Genomic DNA, 19,454 nt, shown 5'->3' on the forward strand with positions numbered 1-19,454 from the left:
CTAAAAGCTGCAGGTTCTCTAAAACAGACACAACTTCGGAGCAGAAATAGAGTAAGTGCAGCCACACTCAAGGCTGGACTGAACGTGGTCCATGATCCTGCATCCATTCATTCCTGAGGTGGCTGCCAAACTACATTCCCTGGGGGTTTCTGATTGGAAGAGTGACACAAAAACACTACATGTTTATGTTCAGATCACCCTCCTCACATCTGGAGACCTGTCTAAACTTCACACTGTGAGGAAGATAAATACGAAGAGGCCTTTGCTTTAGTCCCTGAGCTATTGCTGTCTTTTGAATCGCTGACCCTCTGAATTAATAAGGCACCACTGTAACCCACCTCCATCCCCAGGCTCCTCGTTCATTTTCCTGATGTCATCCTTTGTGGGGAATGGAAGTAACCGTTTCATGAGCAGAAATCGAGATCTATATATGACACTGCAGGTCACAGCACTGTGAAGATGCTCAGCTTTGTAGAGTAACAGAGAAAAGGGGCAGTGCCAGCCTCCTTCAGCAGCGCTGCTGCAGAGGAAAGCGATGGGGTGACCCTCTCTCCGCTTACAAGCGGTGCTTAAAAATGAATAATGGTTTATAATAAATTCATACAGAGTCCTGAAGGTCTCTGTGTGTGACTGACAGAGGGGCTCGTTCCCAGGCCAGACACTCCAGTGGCATTCTAATCCAAAGGAGGAATGCCTGCAGGGCAGCATATACATTTACAGCTTGACTAGGCAGCAAGAAGGGAGATGAAGCAGAGTCATAAGGAAAGCTGCTTCTTAGTCACAAATTGGTGATCATCATGCCACGGGTAGGATTTTGGCTGAGGAATGGATTTTGGTTGAGGAGAGACAGTTTGAAAAAAAAAAAAAAAATGTATACTTTGAGAGGACAACACGTTTGCACAGGAGCACTGCAGTTACATATTCCCACAGGACTCAGGGGGACCTGGACAGCCAGAAGAGCCAGACCATGGTCTTATTGAGTACAGACACGGGAGAGGTGCAGAAATCCAGAGAAAACCAGCAGCTAGCACTGAGAATCAGCTTCCAGCTGCTGGACTTGCCATGGAAACACTGACAATTGGAAGGGAAACTGCAATAAAACTTTATTGTGAAAAAATTTCTTCCACAATAAAGAATGAAATGATTCCCAGCATAATGTTAAAATCATATTATGCCTACTGTACTTGAATTTCTCAAAGCTCTCAAGTATTTAAATGAAATTATTTTAACTTCAAAAGCTTGTAATAATAGGCAATTATATTTCCTATACGTGGTAAATAACCTTCCTTCCTGAGTCACTGATACTTTCTTCTCCTGACATTTTAAATCCCCTCTTTTTCCCCCTCCTCTGTCTAGATTACAGTGGGCACTGAAACATGTACTAGTGGGTGAATCTGACATCACACAAAAGAGGTCAATCACGTGAATTGTCAGAAGGGGCAGCCTCAACAGGAGCTGGAAAAAAACCCCACTGCATTTCATTTTACATTCTTGTTTTTCAAACACAGAGCTAGATACAAATCTCCTGTACTCATTCAGCCTTTTACCACTGTTTTTATTACCTCGGAATGGAAGGTAAGTGCCTGAAAAAACTGATTGGAAGTTTAATTTTATGGAAGAGTCTGTAAATACCTCTTTGTCCCTCACTGAAATGATATTTGGTGCCTGCCAAGAGTAATACTCTTCTGTGCTGCAAGCACAAATCTGGTAGGATGGAACAGTGAAGAAACCTCCCTTATGGGGCTTGCTAAACCTGAGCTATCACCCTGCTTTAAATTATGCAGTGTGGTAGTGTAAAGTGGCTTGAACACAGCAGATTACCCAGCACTCAGATGCAGTGGGAGATCCCACTGATAGTTCCTGCCAGGGAATGGGAAGAGGATATGATCAGAGAGCTCTGTGCTCAGGCTCTGGTCTTTAGGGAACTGCAGGCAACAGCCATTAAGTTAAAAGAACTCCAAGGGCTTCTCTAAGCAACAGCAGGGAGATCACCAGTCCCTCAGCCAGTTAAGGATTCACACTCCCAGCTGCTGTGTGTATCTGGCTTCAGAATTAACAACCTACCTTTGCAAAAACTAATAAAAGGAGTTCTGGACCCAGGACAGCAAACTCAGCAGCCTGTCACCCAGAAACACCGTGCTGGTACAGAGAGATGGCACCTGTTATTAGACACAGCTCTGCCTACGTGAGGGCCTGCAGCTAGATGTGCATTTTGTTTCCCCCTGTATTTCCTGAAGGAATAATGACTTTAATTAAAACCTACCACATTCCCCCTGGCCTCGAGCATGTGCAGTCTCCAAGCCCTCGTTGGCATCTTTGCTTTCGGCAGCTCTCCTCGATGTTCGCGTTTTGGTTGGCAACTCTGGGGCTTGGAGGAAATTGCTCACTACACTCCTCATGCCCTTCTTTCCCAATTCCTTCTCCACCTCTGCAATGCACAGAAGAAAAACAATCACTGCAATCAATTGAAGATAAAAAACCTATTCCTCTGTTTGGAATTAATAGCACAAAAGAAAAGCAAACAACGCAGAACAGGGGATCCTTGGGGTTGTTCAGCCATTTGGCCATCTTTAACACGAGATGTTTGCTCAGAAAAAGATACCCACATGTAAACAAATAACTGCTTTCTACATAATTTACACCAGGTAGTATAATGTATAATACACACAGGACTGAGCTTCACTGCAAAGCAGTCTACGAATAACAGGGAGAGTTAAGGATGCAGTCAGCCCTTCCCTCACCCCTGCAATTGCTGGTCCAACAGGGACCCACACCTACCATCCGAGATGCTGGATTCCTGAAACATCGTTTCAAAGGCCTGATGGATCTCAGCAAAGGAGGGTCTATCAGAAGGACTCCACTGCCAGCCTGAAAAAAAATACACCACCACTCAGTACCCTGCACCAAGAGGAGCCAGAAATCACAGTTCCCTTCCAATACACTGAGATAAAACACTGACAAGAAAATCTGATTTACAGGGTGCTGAGTGTCTGCAACCACTTTGGTTCAGTGACAGCTGCAGACACTCAGCACTCCCTAAATCAGGTTTTGGTGTCAGTGTGTGACAGTAGGTGCTGAGCACTGCTGGGGAAAAGTGCAGGGCACTGAGTCACGTTCCAAAAGGCCACAGTGGAGAGTCACAGTTAGTCCTGCAAAAAGCCAAATGAAGCTCCTGCTTCATCCTTGGAACACAAGCTTTTCTTTAAGTTGTCAGGAAAAAGGAGACAAAGGAAGCATTGAGATCCACAACACATCTCCTCTCTGGGCCTGTGGGCTCCCAGTAGAGATGAACAGCTGGTTTCATAACATGTTCATCCTCTAGAGAAAGCAGTTTTACCCAAACACTTCCACAGAGCACTGCACCTTCCCTGCAACTGGCAGGGGATTCTCATGCCTTGTGGTACATAGCCAGACCTCTGCACTTTTATTGCACCCTTGCAGAGCTAAAAAGCAGCATCTGCAGGGTTAAGAAACACTTACATGCTCTCATGAGCTCATAAACTTTCTCAGGACAGCCTTCAGGACGCTCCATACGATAGTCCTTCTCCAAGAGCTCATAGACTTGAGACAGGTCAATCCCAGGGTAAGGGGACATACCATAGGTTGCAATTTCCCACAGCAGAACACCAAAGGCTGCAGTAGGAGAACAAGAGGGAAGGAAAAAAAAAAAGGGAGGGGAAAAAAAAAATCAATAAGCTTTGTTTTCATCTTGAATTTGAGAGGCTGTTTATTGGGAGTAGTCACTAAACAGTGCTGCACACTTAGACCTGCCCTGGGTGGCTCAGATCCCATGCTCAGCAGCAGCTTAAATGTTAAAGAAGTGTAACAAGGCTCTCCGTCAGCACAGACAAGTCTCCTGCGATATGACAGGGTAGAATTAGACTAATTTTCAATGTATCAGTTGTCTCAAACCTGAATGCCTTGAGATCCTTCAAGTCCTATTAGAGGCACAATTAAGAGACTTCACAGTGGATTAGCTGAAACCGCTTCACTGCTGCACTGCAGTCGCTCTCTCAGTGTGGCAGCTCCTCTCATTTGCAACCTCTCCCTGGAGGACTCGCACATTTTAATAGCTCTGTGTTTTTGGGGTGCCCTTGTTTAGCTGCAGTGTGGTCTGGAAGGGGAATCTGGGAGGCAGCAGCGAGAGGAAAGTTTCAGCAGTTGCTACCAACGAGATATGGTGAGGGTGAGCCATTTTGGTCCCAGGGAACGCTGAATAGGAAAAGGGAGAGCACAAAAAGGGTCTTGGAACAGGCATTCAAGTGGCAGCAGTCAGTGGGGATGCAGGTCAGCAGTGGGGTCAGGCAGCTAACCCAGGAGTCAGGCACACAGAATAAACCCAACACCAGTTCAACAACCTGCATGTAATTAGTTCAGTCACCCTATTCTGTTCTTAACCTGAAGAGAAAGCGATTACAATTCTGCATAAGTAAGGAAATCACATCACATTACATGGCAACGCCACCAAGGGCAATTTACATTAGACATTTCTGTGCACAATTTTCTTTGATTGCTGTCTTGAGGCAGTGAGGTGAAAACATCTAAACCCTGGCGTGCCCAGCAGCAGCCCTGGCCTGCGGGGACAGCTGATCTCAGATGAGATCCCAAAGTCCACTGCCCCAGCTCTGCTTCCCGAGGTTACATTAACCCTAACTAAACATACCCCATATTCCTTTGGGATCTTTCCTTCTCTTTCCTTCTGCTATTGAAAGGCACCAGGGATCCTGCACCCACCACAGCAGTACAGCAACACCCTAAGACTGCAGCAGATACTCAGCAGCCAACACCCCATGGAAACCCAAAGCAGCAGAAACACCTTGGTCAGCAATCACATACTCCTTGGGAGGCTGTTTTGGCTTTTCCTCCTCCATCTACAAAACATTTTACATCAGCCATCTACCTAAAAAGTTTCTTCAACATAAAACCTTTCTCTGCACATTTTCCCCCAAGCTGCAGAAAACTTCATCTCTGTCTGTTGGTTTATACATAGTAGATGCTCAGGATATCATTTTCCAAGTGCCTTTGGGACCACATTCCACAAACTTCTATCTCATGCCACTGGGCACTTTTGAGAATTTGACCAACAGCTATGGCAGAGATACAAAACCCCAAAAAAAGCTGATAAAAGTACAATGAGATTTTCTGTGGTCAGATTTGATACAATATAGCTCCATTTAGCTAAGCCTACTCTTATCACCAGCACTTCAGGGCTCTTCAATAACCATTTGTCATCAAATTTTCCCTCTGCTTCTCCTCATCTCATTCCAAAGATTATTCTTTTAAAATGCAGAAAGACAAGCTTGGAGCTATCACTAGACAGATACACACATAATTATTTTTTTTAACATAAAACGAACCAGATTCTTTACTCCTTGAAATAGTTAGAAAGTTTTTGGCTATATAATAATGTATCACTTCACAGTCCTGTGCCAGAACTCCACCAAGGCAGTAGCACTGGTGCCCTTCAGCCCCATTTCATATATTTCTATAAACACCACAGTATCTTTTCATATTTGCCAACAACTCAAATATATAAAATCAGGTGGGCATTCTCTGTGCTCTGCTCTGAGACTGCCAAGCAGAGATTAGTTCCTGCACTCTGACAAGCTCACACAACAACGTGGAACAACCAGGGAACCTGCTGCTCCCTCCTGAAATATTCCACAGCAGCCTCATTTCACAGCCCTGCAAAAGAAGATTATCATCTGCATTAATTTATGCATGCAAATTCTTACCCCAGACGTCAGATTTAATGGAGAACTTGTTGTAGGCCAGGCTTTCTGGTGCAGTCCACTTGATTGGGAATTTTGCTCCAGCGTGGGCTGTGTAGGTGTCACCTGTCATTAACCTGCTCAGGCCAAAGTCTGCCACCTTCACCAAGTGGTTCTCCCCTACAAGGCAGTTCCTGGCAGCAAGGTCCCTAAAAAGAAGACCAAAAATAGGCAATGAGAAGTCCTTAGCATCTCACTTTTAGAGATAGCAAGGAAGCCTGCTGTTCCCGAAGAAACCAGGGCCTGTGTGATTATTTTGATCCAAATATTACACAGAAATTCTGGATTACATGCACACACACAAGAGGGAAAGTTATTTTCCATTCCATCTTCATAAGACTGTCATCCCAACTTTTTTTTTTATTCTAATTTGAAGTGAGAGCTTCAAGAAGCCCCCTCAATTTCAATAAAAGCTGCCACCCTCAGGATAAAAATATTTCAAAGAAATGTCAGCGCTCAAGTTATCAATAGCTGGGGATGAGCACTGAATAAACTGAGTTTCAATTCCTCACTTCTTGCCCACCTCTGTAGCACTTCAGTCACCCCAGCCACCACCAGTGGCCCTCCAGAGCTCCTTTTCCAGTCCTTGCTTAAGCACCAGGAGGATCTCCCAGCCCTGCTCTCCCCCCTCCCTCCCAGGTGTACCATCTTTGACAACACAACTTGTTCACAACCAGCATTTGGCCTTTGCAAACCTGCTGGAGCCTCTGCTATCAGTGCTGGCATTTTCAAAGGACTGGGCAATAAACAGATTTTACTTTTTCTCCAAAATTTTTTCCACCACTGGCCCCACCCTGGCAGGTAAGAGATGTGCACGTTGCATTTGCCACTTCTCTGGCTTCTACATGCTGTTTGCATGCCTGGAAATGGTTCAGGAGGATAAAAAAATGTAAAGCACAGAAGAACATTTCTCCTAATATTAGGTTTTGTTAAAAACACTTTTCCAGATTATGTCACATTGAACTAAAAATTGATTGTACCAGGAAGCTCCTGTGAGATCTTTAGATATGAGGCAGACACTGCTGCTTCTGTTGCTTGTTCTGCTCAATCAGAATAAATTAAAAAACAGAAAAAAAGTACATCTTACTAGATGCCCATTTAAATTTCACAGTGTTTTTGAATGTACCTTATTATCAATGTTGATTACTACAATGTGTATCTAAATAAAAGCTCCTCTCCATAATCAAATTCCTCCTCCTTCCTGATTCATTAAATGAGGTCAGAGCACCACATTTGAATCCATGGATGTGAATTGTGACAACACTCTTCAAATAATTGGGTAGGTGGTTATGGGGGTGGCTGATAAGGAAAAATGCTACTATTTATTTTAGATAAATGGGTCATCAGAAGTACGAGGAAATGAAATGAATGGCAGAGAAGACAAATGAGATTCACACAAAGGAGTTTTTAAAGTTTACTTCCTGTGAGCTGAAGCAACAAAATCCTTTCAACAGAGCAAATCAAAGGCTGGAAATTTTAATTGGCAGCATCACTATTCAATTTATTGACTGATAGCAGCATTTAACCAGGCCTTTCAAGCAGCAAAAGCAACTCATAGCTTAGAAGAGCACCTAGAACTTTACACGCCATCTTCCTATTTGTCTCCATGAAAAAAACACGTGCTAATTCCATATTCCAGTTAATTGGGCAGGAAAGGTCACGCTACAACACTGAGAGCATCTTGTACAAAGCTCAGGCACTCTGGAGCCCTGGTGCAGGATGTGTCATTACATTGCCAGGAGCCCATTTCTGCAGACAAGGAACGCAAAGCTCCAGCCATAATTGCAGCACACTTTAAAGGTCAGAGTCCCTGAGACTTTAAAGACAGCAGAGATGCTTATTAAAGTGAATACACAATCTGGACAATAGCATGGAACAATCCCTGCAGTGGAAAACAAAGTGAAGTAAACAAGAAAGAACAGGGGCTGAGGCAGTGCTCAGAGGGTGATTCTGCTGTGGGGACCTGCACACATCCAGCATTACCAACTGCAGCTGGTATGAAAGGCTGTTAGAAACAAGGAAGTGTCTTATCTGGTCCATTAGAAGTCCATTACTTTGGGCTTAAATTCACATTTAAGGCCTTGCCCAAAATACGTAAGTACTGATGTGTCTTTCAGCTGCACCTACTTCAAAGTCAAGAGAAAAGCACTGAGAGAAAACCCATCCTTTGGACAGGTTAATAGACTGTGCCAGATTTGCACCAGTGTGTTAAATATATGACAGCAATCAATGCTGTGATAGCCTGAAAGGGAGAAAAATCCATCAAGGGTTGTTCTGTGCTGGAGATTCAAGGGTGCCCACTGTCCTTCCTACCTGTGGATGAAGTTTTTCTTCTCCAGGTACTCCATGGCTGAGGAGATCTGAGTTGCCATGTACAGCAGCACCACAGCATTCACCTCCTGCCTGTTACACTCCCGCAGGTAATCCAGCAGGTTCCCATACGTCATGAACTCTGTGATGATGTAGAAAGGAGGTTCCCGTGTGCACACCCCTGGGGAACAACATAAAGTTGACAATGAATGTTGGAGAATATCAGTGAACCTTCAGGTTTCATCCTCAAAGGCAATTTGTGGAAATTCTGCCTCCAGAAGGCAGAAAAATGGGGCTTGTGGAAAGAATGGATTCTGCTTGGAAGTGGTTAATAGAGGGGTTTAATTTTCTGCTTCAGGCTCTGGCAAATTAAACATTAAGGAGACGAGATCATTAAAAATCATGTATTAGTGGTACAAATTGTGAATTTTTCCAGACAATAAGTGTCTGTATTTAAAGCCTTGGTATGGTAAGCAGCTTATCTGCTCCTTAACATCCATATCACTGCACAAGGGTTTAGTTCAAATCCCTCTGCTTGGTATTTATCACTTACCTAATAATTGCACCAAGTTCGGATGCTTGATCTCCTTCATTACTGCAGCTTCTTTCAAGAACTCTTCCACCTCCATGGTATCCTCCTGCAGAACAATTGCAAAGCTTTGGCAAAGGCAGTGTACACAGAGGAGAAACAGATTTTTACATTAGGACGCAAAAAGAACTGCAAACTGACAACATAAGCCACAGCTCTCACACAGTAATTTTTCCCTGTAGCCACAACACAAAGCCAGGGAGTTACAAACATTAATTTTTTGTATGATTTTAAAAATACATTTTTTTGTCATTTTCATACTAGCTGAGCTTTCTGGGGCAAGAAAATCCATATCCCTTTTGTGAAGGGTCTCTCACAGAATGCTCAGGAGCTGAAAAGGAAATAGAAGCTTGCTCCTAACAGGGGAAAAAAAAAAAAGATAACGTGAAATAAAAAGTACAGAAAAGGAACAAGAACGAATATAAAAGAAAGGATACACCACAATCAAATGCTTGAGAGGCTGCTGAAAGGCAGGCCCTTGGGTTCAGTGGGCAGGAATAAGAAATCCCCTCTCTCAGGCAGGGAGGCACGACTGATGGCAGTCGCTGTGTGACTGAAAGCCTAAGGTTTCAAAATTCATTTCTGGCATTCAGAGCCTGACCCATGACGTATCCATTCTGGGCAGACGTGTCACTACCAATTTGCTGGGTGCCATAAAGTTACTTGGCACAGCACAAAACTCAGGAAGATACAATCTTGGTCAAAAGACATCTTTTTCTGAAGCAGATACGCCCCAAATGGCCGGAAGGTCATTTCGAAGTGGAGCAAAAATACAGATCTATTCCTAAAGCAATGGTTTTTTTCTATATCCAGATTTTTTTTTCAATGATGGATTAATGTTGACAGGCTACATGGACAAAGTGTTTTAGGGAAGGATTGGAAAGGATTTACTGCTGCTGGTGAGAACGATAACAGTGGGCTGCCACTGTGAGATCCAGCCAGCTCCCTGCTCTGCACTTAGCACTGAGAACATTTTTCCAACACTTCCATTCAATCATTTACTATTCATTGCCAATTAGCTCGATTGACAGCTGCGATTTGCTCAACACACTGTCAAAACTAATAGTCCAAAGGTCCTTGTGAGCAGAACCTTAAACTGTTCTCTTTGGCAAAGGGAACTGGGTTAATAATCCAGGTTGCAAAATTATCTTAAATATGCCTTTGTCTTATTCGTGCTACACAAATCTTGGAAGGTTTGTCCTTTGCATAGCTGCTCCACAGTTTGAAATTTCTTACCTCTCAGTGACCATATTAATAGGAAGGACACATACAGAGAACCACTGTAGCAATGACCTCCCTGAAAACCTGATCTCGTGGAAAGGACCAAGCTTTAACTGGCTTCCAGCTCCCATTATGCTAAACCACGGCAGAAATACAACAGTTCTGGCTGTCCAGCATTTTCCCAGCACAGCACAGGGCCATGCCATGGCATTAAGGGACGCCAGGGTTACATGTTGCCTAATTTAAAACACAGGTTTCTCTGCTGGTGAAAAAATAAAGGCGAGAGGAAAAAAAAAAACCCAAAGAAAAAGCAGAGGCAGCCCTAGGGGCAGCAGAGCCGAGGTGAGCAGTAAGAAATGTGCTGAGCTGACCAGCTCACAGCAGCTCAGCCATTAAATGGCTCTCAGGAGAACCAGCTGTGGCCAGAGTCACGACTGGCTGCACTTGGTCCAGTGCAGGGCACAGAGCTCCCTGTCCCCACAGCCACTGCCCTGTGCTCCTGTCCAACTGGGGGGAAAAACACAAATTCAGAGCGTGCCCCTTTATAACAGACCCCGATAAATTCCGTGTCCTGTGCAACTCACACAACTGCCAGGGACGGATTTTAAAAGGCAACATCTCATAACAGAGTCTTGCCCTCTCCAGTTAAACACTGAGGAACTGCATGTGCTGCTTCGATCAACTCTCCTGCTCTGTGCCAGCCATGTGCTATCTTTAGATACTTGATAGAAAACTGAACAACAAATGGGTGTTCATAAGCATCATTATTCAAAACGATGCTGGAAGGACTTTTCTTCTCCTCTCTCTTTTAGTCTTCCCTCTCCTTTATCTTTATTGTAGAGATATCTGAGGTAGATGGGGAAGGAGCAAGAAGAATCATACAAAGTTTTGAAAAACATTCTCTCAAAGGAAAATAAAATGAGTCATCCGAAGATTTGGGCAGAAGCTGCAAAAGGCTTGTTTTTCCCAGCAGAACTAGGATATAAATGTGATTTTAAAATGTTTCCCAAAACTTTGAAGAAAGCTATAATCCCACCTGTCAGGCACTAGACTAATGGATTTAAAGAAGGTGGATTATAAATTTGCTTTTAAGGATGGTTTTAGCATGCATAATTGCAGGTTGAAGTGTTTCTCAACTCTCTTCTTGGTTGTTCTTACACTCCCCAGTGGAACATGCTGCTCCACACTACATTATGAACCACTTTTAGTCGTGTTTCATTAAATATTTATTTATTTGAAACAGGCATGGTCTGTATTAAGGTTTCTCCTTTGCACAAACAGATTTGATGGGATAACACGCAATTTGTCTTTGTTGATGGGTTTCAAGGAGAAGAGAATGAAAGCAACAACTTCAGTTTGGGGCAAGATGGGAAGTCTGAAAGCATCAGGAATCCTCACACTGCAGCCAGCAGCAGGAAGATGTGACTGCAGGCTGTGCTCCAGGGAAGAGCTGAGCTCTCCTCAGCATGGGCAGGTGCTCTGCTGAACCTGGGCACATCCCAGCTCACCTGCACCGCAGCCATCCCGAGCAGGGACAATGCTAGATGTCACAACACTAGATGTCACAACACTAGATGTCACTCGCTCCCTGTGCAAGCAGCACTTGGACTCCCCCGCTGGGAGCAGCAGCAGGAACCTCCAGAGTACAGAAAAGGCCAAAATGAAAATACTTTCTGCAGCCATGGCAACCCAGAAGTACTGAGGCAGCCGCTGCTCGGAGAGCAAGGAAGAAATATTTTCCCCAAACCAAGCAAAGGTTCTTCCCCTGACACTGAGGCATCTACACAGTTCTCTCCACTTCAAAATTTCCATTGCAAAAAAACCAAAAGGAAACAAACGAAACCCTAGGTTCTGTTTGTTTCTGCAAGACCAAACCACGTCCCTATTCGAGGAGAGAGAACATGGTGTCAAGTTCGCATAAACTCCTATTAAGCAATCAAATGCAATGTGTGCAGATGGTGCCAGAAGATCTCAAGACAGTTTTATAAACATAGATGAATTAAGCAATGACCTTATGAACTCAGAGAGCACTATTTGCATTTCAAGAGACAAGGAAACCAAGACACAGAAATCAGGGAGCAGAGCCAGAAACAGAACTGATTATCCAGTTCTTCATTAAAGCCACTTATGAATTTTAATATACCTTAGCTTGCATACCATTTTTCCTCCTCTTGTGTCTTTTGATAAGAAGCAGCTGTGAACAGTTGCCTAAGACTTCCAGGTACACAACGAGTTTGTCTTTTGGGAAAGACGCCACATAAGACAGAAAATCAAAACATGTAAAGCCTCCCTGAAGCACAGCCTTTGAATTTTATGTTGACTGACTCAGGATCCACAATCTTCCTTAATACACCAGCTTGTGCTGGTGTGTTCATCCGTGAACAGCTCACCTTTACCACACCCTGAAATCGAGACACTGCAGCACTATTTACTTTTCTACGGTTTCATCCACTCTCCAGTAAAAACTGCACTGTTAACATCCTCCTTTGTTTAGATACAAGTGTTATAGGTATCACATAAACCATAAGAGGATCAAGGTCTTTAAAAATACTCTTATTTCCAGCCTACAGCACTCAAAGGGAGGGCTGCCATCACAGCAAATAACTAACTACAACTGAAGAGAGCAGGAAGCCAGCCTGAACTTGCTCTCAGCTGAACGAGGAGCGCTCTGAGCCTTACCTTGAGAGTCTTCACAGCCACTGTGAGGTTGTACTTCTTCCAGACTCCTTCATACACCTCTCCATACTGGCCTCCACCCAGCTTGTGCTTCATGGTGATGTCGGTGCGCTCGATCTCCCACTTGTCGTAGTTGGGGGACACGCCGTAGATCGTGGGCTTGTTGCGCTTGGGTGCTGGGTAGTGCAGAGTGGTGATGAGCCCATCTGCCACCGTGGAATGGTGATGGACCAGCTCTGCCAAGGTGTTGAAGCGGCTCTCTGAAGACACATAGAGCTGGGAAGCAAAGGGGAAAGGGGAAAACTCGTTCAGGTAGCGCCCCTCGGAGAGCTCGTACACAGGAACTGCATCATGAGATTGTGAAAGCACAGTGTGGGGTTGTTTCTACTCAAAGCATGGAACTGTGAGCTCCACAAGCTCTGTAACCAGCTCCACAGCCTGGAACAATCAATGCTTACATGGGAAAGGCATGGATTGAGGAGAAAATACATGCACTTTGCCAAAACAACAGGGCAGAAACAGCTGCAGATAGCACTAGACTGGCATGCTGTTGCTTGAGATGTCTTTTTTAAAAAGACTGGTCAGTGGGACATTTCCTGGAGAGTATGGGAGGGGTGTCAGCCTCAGTGCCTCAACTTCAACTGTTACTGTTTGGGTTATGACATTTTCATCTGCCTAAATTCTCCCTGAAGCATCACTGGCAAACCAGAGTTTTCCCTGCTTTAGGCCTGAGCTTCAGCTGAGGTTTAGCATGAAGTGAGGAGCTGGTTTGCTCCATCCCTGTGATGGACACTGATCAATAGCACAGAAGGAAAATCATTACCACTGAATGAAAACCTGCTGCGAGGCACGATAACCCATATTTGTTACCTTCTTAACATTTATACAGAAGATCCATTTTAAGCCTAAAATCCTGCTAAAGATAATGGACAACTGACTCCCTCCCACCAGAGCTGTGCGTTTCCAGTTTTCATCCTCAAGCCCAATCTTCTGCCAGGCAAGGTGAAAAAAGCTAGGAATTATTTGAAAAGTGCTGGTTACACCTGAAGGACAGGGAGAAATCTTTTTATCAATGTGCATTTTGCATCATAGTCTAGCCTACAACACAGAAGATGGAAGAGCTCCATTTCTCACTTTAGTCTGGCAAGAGACAAGCTTGCAGGAAGAACATCACCATTTGGTTTGGTTTGGCCACCCAAATTCCTGTCCAGTCCACACACTAGTCCTACTGCTCACATCACATGCCAGCAGCTATGATCAGACTTCCCAAATGCTTCTGACACGCTGGATGTACAGTCAACAGTTTCTGCATGTGCAGTGGCCATCTGTTTGGGATTTCAGGAGGCTGGGAAGTTGATGGGGCTGCCAGGCATCCAAAAATCCCAGACTTAGGGTAAAATTCTGCTTCTTCCACCTAGACAGAATTTTTGGATGGAAAAATAAATGCATCTGTGAAGCTCCAGCAATAAGAGAGTATCACGAATGAAAAAGCACTTGCAAGAGAAAAAAGTGTTTGCAGGAAGAGACAAAACTACCCTCAAACTCGACTAAAGTCCTTTTAATGCATACTGGAAAATAATGGCAATCTCTGGGGGAGCATGTTCACAACTCTCTACCAAAATGAATCAGATATTCTTCTGGTGAAGTAACTGGGCCAAATCTCATTTCAACACCACGGCTAAAAAAAACCCTACAAAAACCTACAGCACTTTTCACGATCAAGCAGGTGAAATCACCTTAAAACCAGATGTTCTCAGAATGGAAAAGTGACAACATAAGAGGCTGTTACAACTGCTTGGTGTGAGTGACCAAGTGTTAGCCAGTACAACCACAATTTAAAACAAGCCATGACTGTTTGGGAATGACTTGAAGTACTTGCAGTGGTATGAGCAGTTCCCATGCTACACTGAGAATTAAAATCTAAAAATATGGATGTAGAAAAAGCTGAACTCCAGGATTACTTGGAAGTATTAGAGAGGCATGGAGAAAGAAGCTCCCCCATGGTTTTATGACAACTTGTATCTCATGAAAACTAGAGATATCTGTATTTAGTGTGACAGATTGTATGATCCTGTTATAGAAGGAGAAAGAAGCTAAATAAATGGCCAAAGATTTCAGAGAAAACCTGTAGCAGGATGAGGACAGAACAGGACTGCCCTGTCTAAGCCACAGAAACAACACTCCATGCTTTAACACTCATTAAGTTTTCCATTTACATTAAGATAAACTTCCACCAGTAAACATGTTTTTTCTGTAGCCAGTTTTTTTCTAACCTCTCACTGATGACACCCAAAAAGAAACCAAGAAAACCATGTGGTGCTGCTGACTTGTACCCTCACAGAGGTGACAGACCCAGCACCTGAGTTTTGTAGGGATTCAAGTTTACTTCCTGGCTATGCTGTTGAGACATTATTTGGTCAATTTTTGAGCATCAAACAAACCATCAACACCACTCCTGTTCCAAGGGGCTCTGCTTGCAAAAATGGGCTGCTCATCTGCATTTCTGCCCCCAGACTACATCTCTTTTTCCTGGCTGGGGTGTTTTATACAGGTGGTTAAATTGGCCCATGCTAACCTCAGCACATCCTGAATCCAATGGCACTCCCGCCCCCCACTCAGCAGACAAAACTGAACATCCACACCAAAAAATCCATCAAGGTTCAAGTCTGCACCCAATTCAGCCACTGGAGGATCCAAGAGACTCAAGCAGGACCCCAGTCCTGCTTCCTTCCTGCTGAGGACAGCAGGATTTGAAGAACTGGCTGGACAAGACTGTTTATTCAGTTGGGTTACTCAATAGGAGGCTTCCCCTCAAATACTATCAAGTCAGGAAAACAAAGTCCTCTGTACCACGGAAGTGGTTTACCAGATGACTGGCTGCACTGTGCCAGCCAAATCAAGAAAGGTCACTTTTAATACCTTCCTTTAAAAAACACCAACCAACAAAACAAAATATTAGAGGGTGGTCCAGAAAAATATGACCCATTAAAGTGGGAAATAAAAAAATATTCTCAGAGGAATTTTTTTAAAGTTGTTGAATGCCAATGCATTCAATACAATTTGTGCTAAAATTAAGATGTACAAACCTCTGATCTCTCTAGTACCTTCAATTTCCCCCCAGAAAATAGTCTGGGTAAGGCTTTGCAATGCAGGACACACCACTGTGCTGAGCAGCAGCTGCTCCACATGTTCCTCTAATGCCTCCTTCTCCCGAAGTGTGTTCTGTCAGGCACAGGATATGATCCCACCAAAGCCATTCATCTTTACTGCAGCAGTGGGAGATATTAAATTCCCTGGACAGGCTGACTAATGATACAGCAGGCTGGGAGGGCCCCAGGTGCTCAGGGCAGTGAAGGTAAGAGCTCTCCTCCAGCACAGCCACGGTCTGCTGTGAAGCTGGTAATAAATAGAGTGTGACACGAGCAGCTCAGAGCAGGACCTGCCTCCATTCCACAGAGGGACAAACAGGGATATTGGCTGTTTCTCTTCCCAGCTCCTCAGCTGTGACAGCCAGGGACAGGGTGCTGGAAGAGCACAGTGTCCCCAGCCCAGCAGCACATCTGTCGCTAAGATGTCGCAATTCGCTGCCCGGCTCGTTAACGCAAATTGAAACCGATGAGGTTCAACACTGCCAGGCTGTGAACTGCAGCACATGATGCATGGACGTGGCCAAGTGCCCCTTCTGCAGGGATGCTGGCACTTGGCACAGCACCAGGAGGACTGTGCCTACCTCTTTACCTGATTCTGCAACGCCCAAAATCCACAGGTCTCGGTCACTGCTGCTGCTCACTTTTGTATTTCCAACTACCATGAGCTGCAGATCTGCTTCAGTGAATTGTTCCAACCTGCATTTTTTTCTCAAAAACACCAATGCAAGCAACTTTGTGGAAAACAAACAGTTAACCTGGCTAACACAGACCTGAATGGATTACTGGAGCTCTACAGAACTGTTTTTCTGGGATAAAAACAGCTCTGCTGGGATGAAAGCCTTCATATGCCAAACTCTATTACAGCTCAAATGGAGAACATGTGCTATCTCCTCACGGACACATGCTTATTGACTCCAACCCAAGGAGCCCTGGGTTCAAAATGTTCACATGTGAGCACTGCTCATCTGCCAGCATCTATGGGAATAGAAGGAATATCCACTACAGAGACAGGAGGTGGAATAATATTCCAGATTGCCATTTAGTCCTTCAAGTATGCTGTATGTCAGCACTTCACAGAGTTGATGCTGACCACAGAGAGTGTCGACATGGGAGGGAGAAGGAAGAATCAAAATGCTCTAAGTCAGAAATATGTTGCCTTAAATAACATGGTCAGAATTGTCTCAATTACAACCCCTTTGCTAAAGCAGACAAGAAGTATTTCATCACTGAATAAAATCTGGTTATCTCATTGGAGGTTTTAGAGTGCTGGGTCTGATAAATAGGAAACGTGGTGTACTGGTTCCCAGTATTTTCATACTAAAGATTTTGCTGTCAGCATTGCTGTAAGAAGACTAAAGCTCTCATAGGACAAAGGAAAATTGGGCACAGTAGGCTGCTGCTATACTTGATTACTTTCATTTTTTTCTTTTGAAGGAATTTAATGGCACAGAATCTGTCATCTATTAGATGCTGGCAAGAAGAGCCTCAGCAGCCATGCTCCAGACCCACACTTCAACTTCTGCACAGGATCTAAAGAGACACTGCTTAAAATAGATTTGTTAAGAAACAACATTTTCCAAAATCCAATGCCAGTGGAAATGTTTCCATGAAATTAAAACAATTTTCTGTGGAAAACTACACTTTTATGCTAACATTTCTCTGCAGCATCCACAAAGCACAGCATTGCAACACTGCTACAGCACACAACAATCTAGGGAAAAAATGAAGGAACTGGGGACAAAGCCCATATAAAAGTGAAAGTGCCTACCCGTCTCCAATGATCACGCTGAAATACTGTAGAGAAATCAAAACAGTAGTTAAAAATACTGCAGAATACCTCAGAAAGCATTCTGTCCCTAATATTTACAGGATTATTAGCAACAGGTACTGACTTTTCTGATTTGACAGAGATTATCTTTTGAACATAAGGGACAAGAATCCTCAGAATCTCTTATTAAAGATCTCTTAGATTCTGCCCTGATCTGTTTCCTCCCTTACAGCGTTTCACTGCTGATCTGTATCACACGCTTTGCTAAGGGAACGAAACACTTTTGCCCCAGCCGTGTCCGAATCTCAGTTGACTCCAACTAGAGACGGCGAGCCCCGTGCCCAGCGCTCAGAGCTGCTCGGCTCTGCCCGACCTCGTGCGGAGCGGGAACGCCAGCCAGGTGTGCAGAGCCCGGAGCGTACCTTGCCGTCGGAGGCCGTGTTGATCCTGTAGTGGTAGACCCTGCCCTCGTAGCGCAGGGAGATGGATCTCTGCCCGGGGCTGCTCTCGCTCTCCCGCACCAGGAAGCTGCCGTTGATGCCGCTGCTCAGCAGGTACTCGGCTGCGTTCCGGGACACCGGCCCGTGGTACCACGAGTGCTTCTCCAAGCTGTTCACCGGGGTGATGTAATTGCTGGGGACCCAGCCCTGCCCGTTCTTGGTCTGTGCCTCGCACCACTCCCCATTGTGGTTGTAGCCCAGCACGCGGAGCTTTTCACCTTGGGGAAAGGAAAATGTGTGAGCCTTTCACCTTGGGAAAAGGAAAATGTGTGAGCCTTTCACCTTGGGAAAAGGAAAATGTGTGAGCTTTTCACCTTGGGGAAAGGAAAATGTGTTTAGACATGGCGAGAGCCCGGGAGCTGAGGACAAAGATAAGTTCTTTCTGCCTAACAGATCATTAAATAATCTCCTATAAGAATAGGTATCTGACTCAGCAGGGAGCATGTGTTTCTCTTCAAGCTTGAGTGGACCTCTCCAAGCCAAATAAAGTCACATGCTTCAGATTTTTAGGATCTCTTGCAGCTCTGCACCAGCTCCAATACTGCTCGAGTTTAAAAAATGAATCCAGCAAATTTTATTTGAACTGCGTTGGCTTGTTGGAGCTAGGAAAGAACTGAAGTGGATAAACAATAAAAAAATAATTTCAATTAGGAAGGAAAGTAGATGTGACTTGGAGTACATACAGTGTTTTCTTACTCAATCCTTCTGGTCCTTATATCTGTACAGTCATTTTTCATACAGGGACTGTGTTTTGGAGAACTGTGAAAATAAGAGGCCAGCCTCCAAAATCAGCTTAGTTTAATTTCTCAGTTCAAATTCTTGCTTCTAATGGAGACTTTAGTTTTGACAAACAGTTTCTTGCCCAATGCAATAAAAAAAGACAGTTATAACCTTTTAGAAAGGTCATGACTTTGCGAAATATTTGTATTTGTTTAAGATGATTTCCCACAGTAAAAAAAAATTCCACAGGGTTTGGTGTAAAACTTAATTATCTCACAGTGACTTTCCTTCCTGCACCTTCTCCCACACTCCCAGTGAAATTCTGGCCGGTGACCTTACCTTTAGTTATGCTGAGAGTGTTGTCCCCACTCGCCACAAAATCATACAGTGCAACAAAGAGATGGGGGTCATTTTCACTGGGGCAGGAGAGAAGGTTTTCCTTGGAGTTCCAGCGAGCTGCTTCACTCAGACCCTGCGGCTCAAAGTCTGACACTACCGGTCTCTGAAGGGCTTCTGGAGGAGAAAGAGGGAGAGAAAGGAAAAAGCAGGTTCATTTTGGCTGATAAAAGCCATCTGGCCAACCCCCACGCTCTGACTTTCTAAGTTGCATTGTTTTGTGACACGTGTGCTCCTGCTACGTCAGAGGACAGATATGGACAGTGCCTTAATGCACATCTCCTGCCACATAGGCAGGACACTCCTGTTCCAGAGCTTCCCCAGCTCCTGCCTCTCAGGAAATGCAGGAAAGGG

The 19,454-nt window shown here is 44.4% G+C and overlaps 1 protein-coding gene across 2 annotated transcripts in view; it reads right to left on the bottom strand.

Annotated features, from left to right (window-relative positions):
* Window positions 1-19,454, bottom strand: part of ABL1 (ABL proto-oncogene 1, non-receptor tyrosine kinase) — a 77,080-nt gene that overhangs the window by 3,748 nt on the left and 53,878 nt on the right. For both annotated transcript variants that reach the window (XM_014873227.2, XM_014873228.2), the window contains exons 2-10: window positions 19,044-19,217; window positions 17,907-18,202; window positions 12,571-12,843; window positions 8,635-8,719; window positions 8,085-8,262; window positions 5,736-5,920; window positions 3,481-3,633; window positions 2,779-2,868; window positions 2,264-2,428 (exon numbers count right to left, since the gene is read on the bottom strand). In XM_014873227.2, the coding sequence (XP_014728713.2) occupies window positions 2,264-2,428; window positions 2,779-2,868; window positions 3,481-3,633; window positions 5,736-5,920; window positions 8,085-8,262; window positions 8,635-8,719; window positions 12,571-12,843; window positions 17,907-18,202; window positions 19,044-19,217 (1,599 nt within the window). The remainder of the gene's footprint in view (window positions 1-2,263; window positions 2,429-2,778; window positions 2,869-3,480; window positions 3,634-5,735; window positions 5,921-8,084; window positions 8,263-8,634; window positions 8,720-12,570; window positions 12,844-17,906; window positions 18,203-19,043; window positions 19,218-19,454) is intronic.

The sequence above is a fragment of the Sturnus vulgaris genome, chromosome 22, assembly GCF_052056855.1.
Source record: "Sturnus vulgaris isolate bStuVul1 chromosome 22, bStuVul1.hap1, whole genome shotgun sequence".
Classification (NCBI taxonomy): Eukaryota; Metazoa; Chordata; class Aves; order Passeriformes; family Sturnidae; genus Sturnus; species Sturnus vulgaris.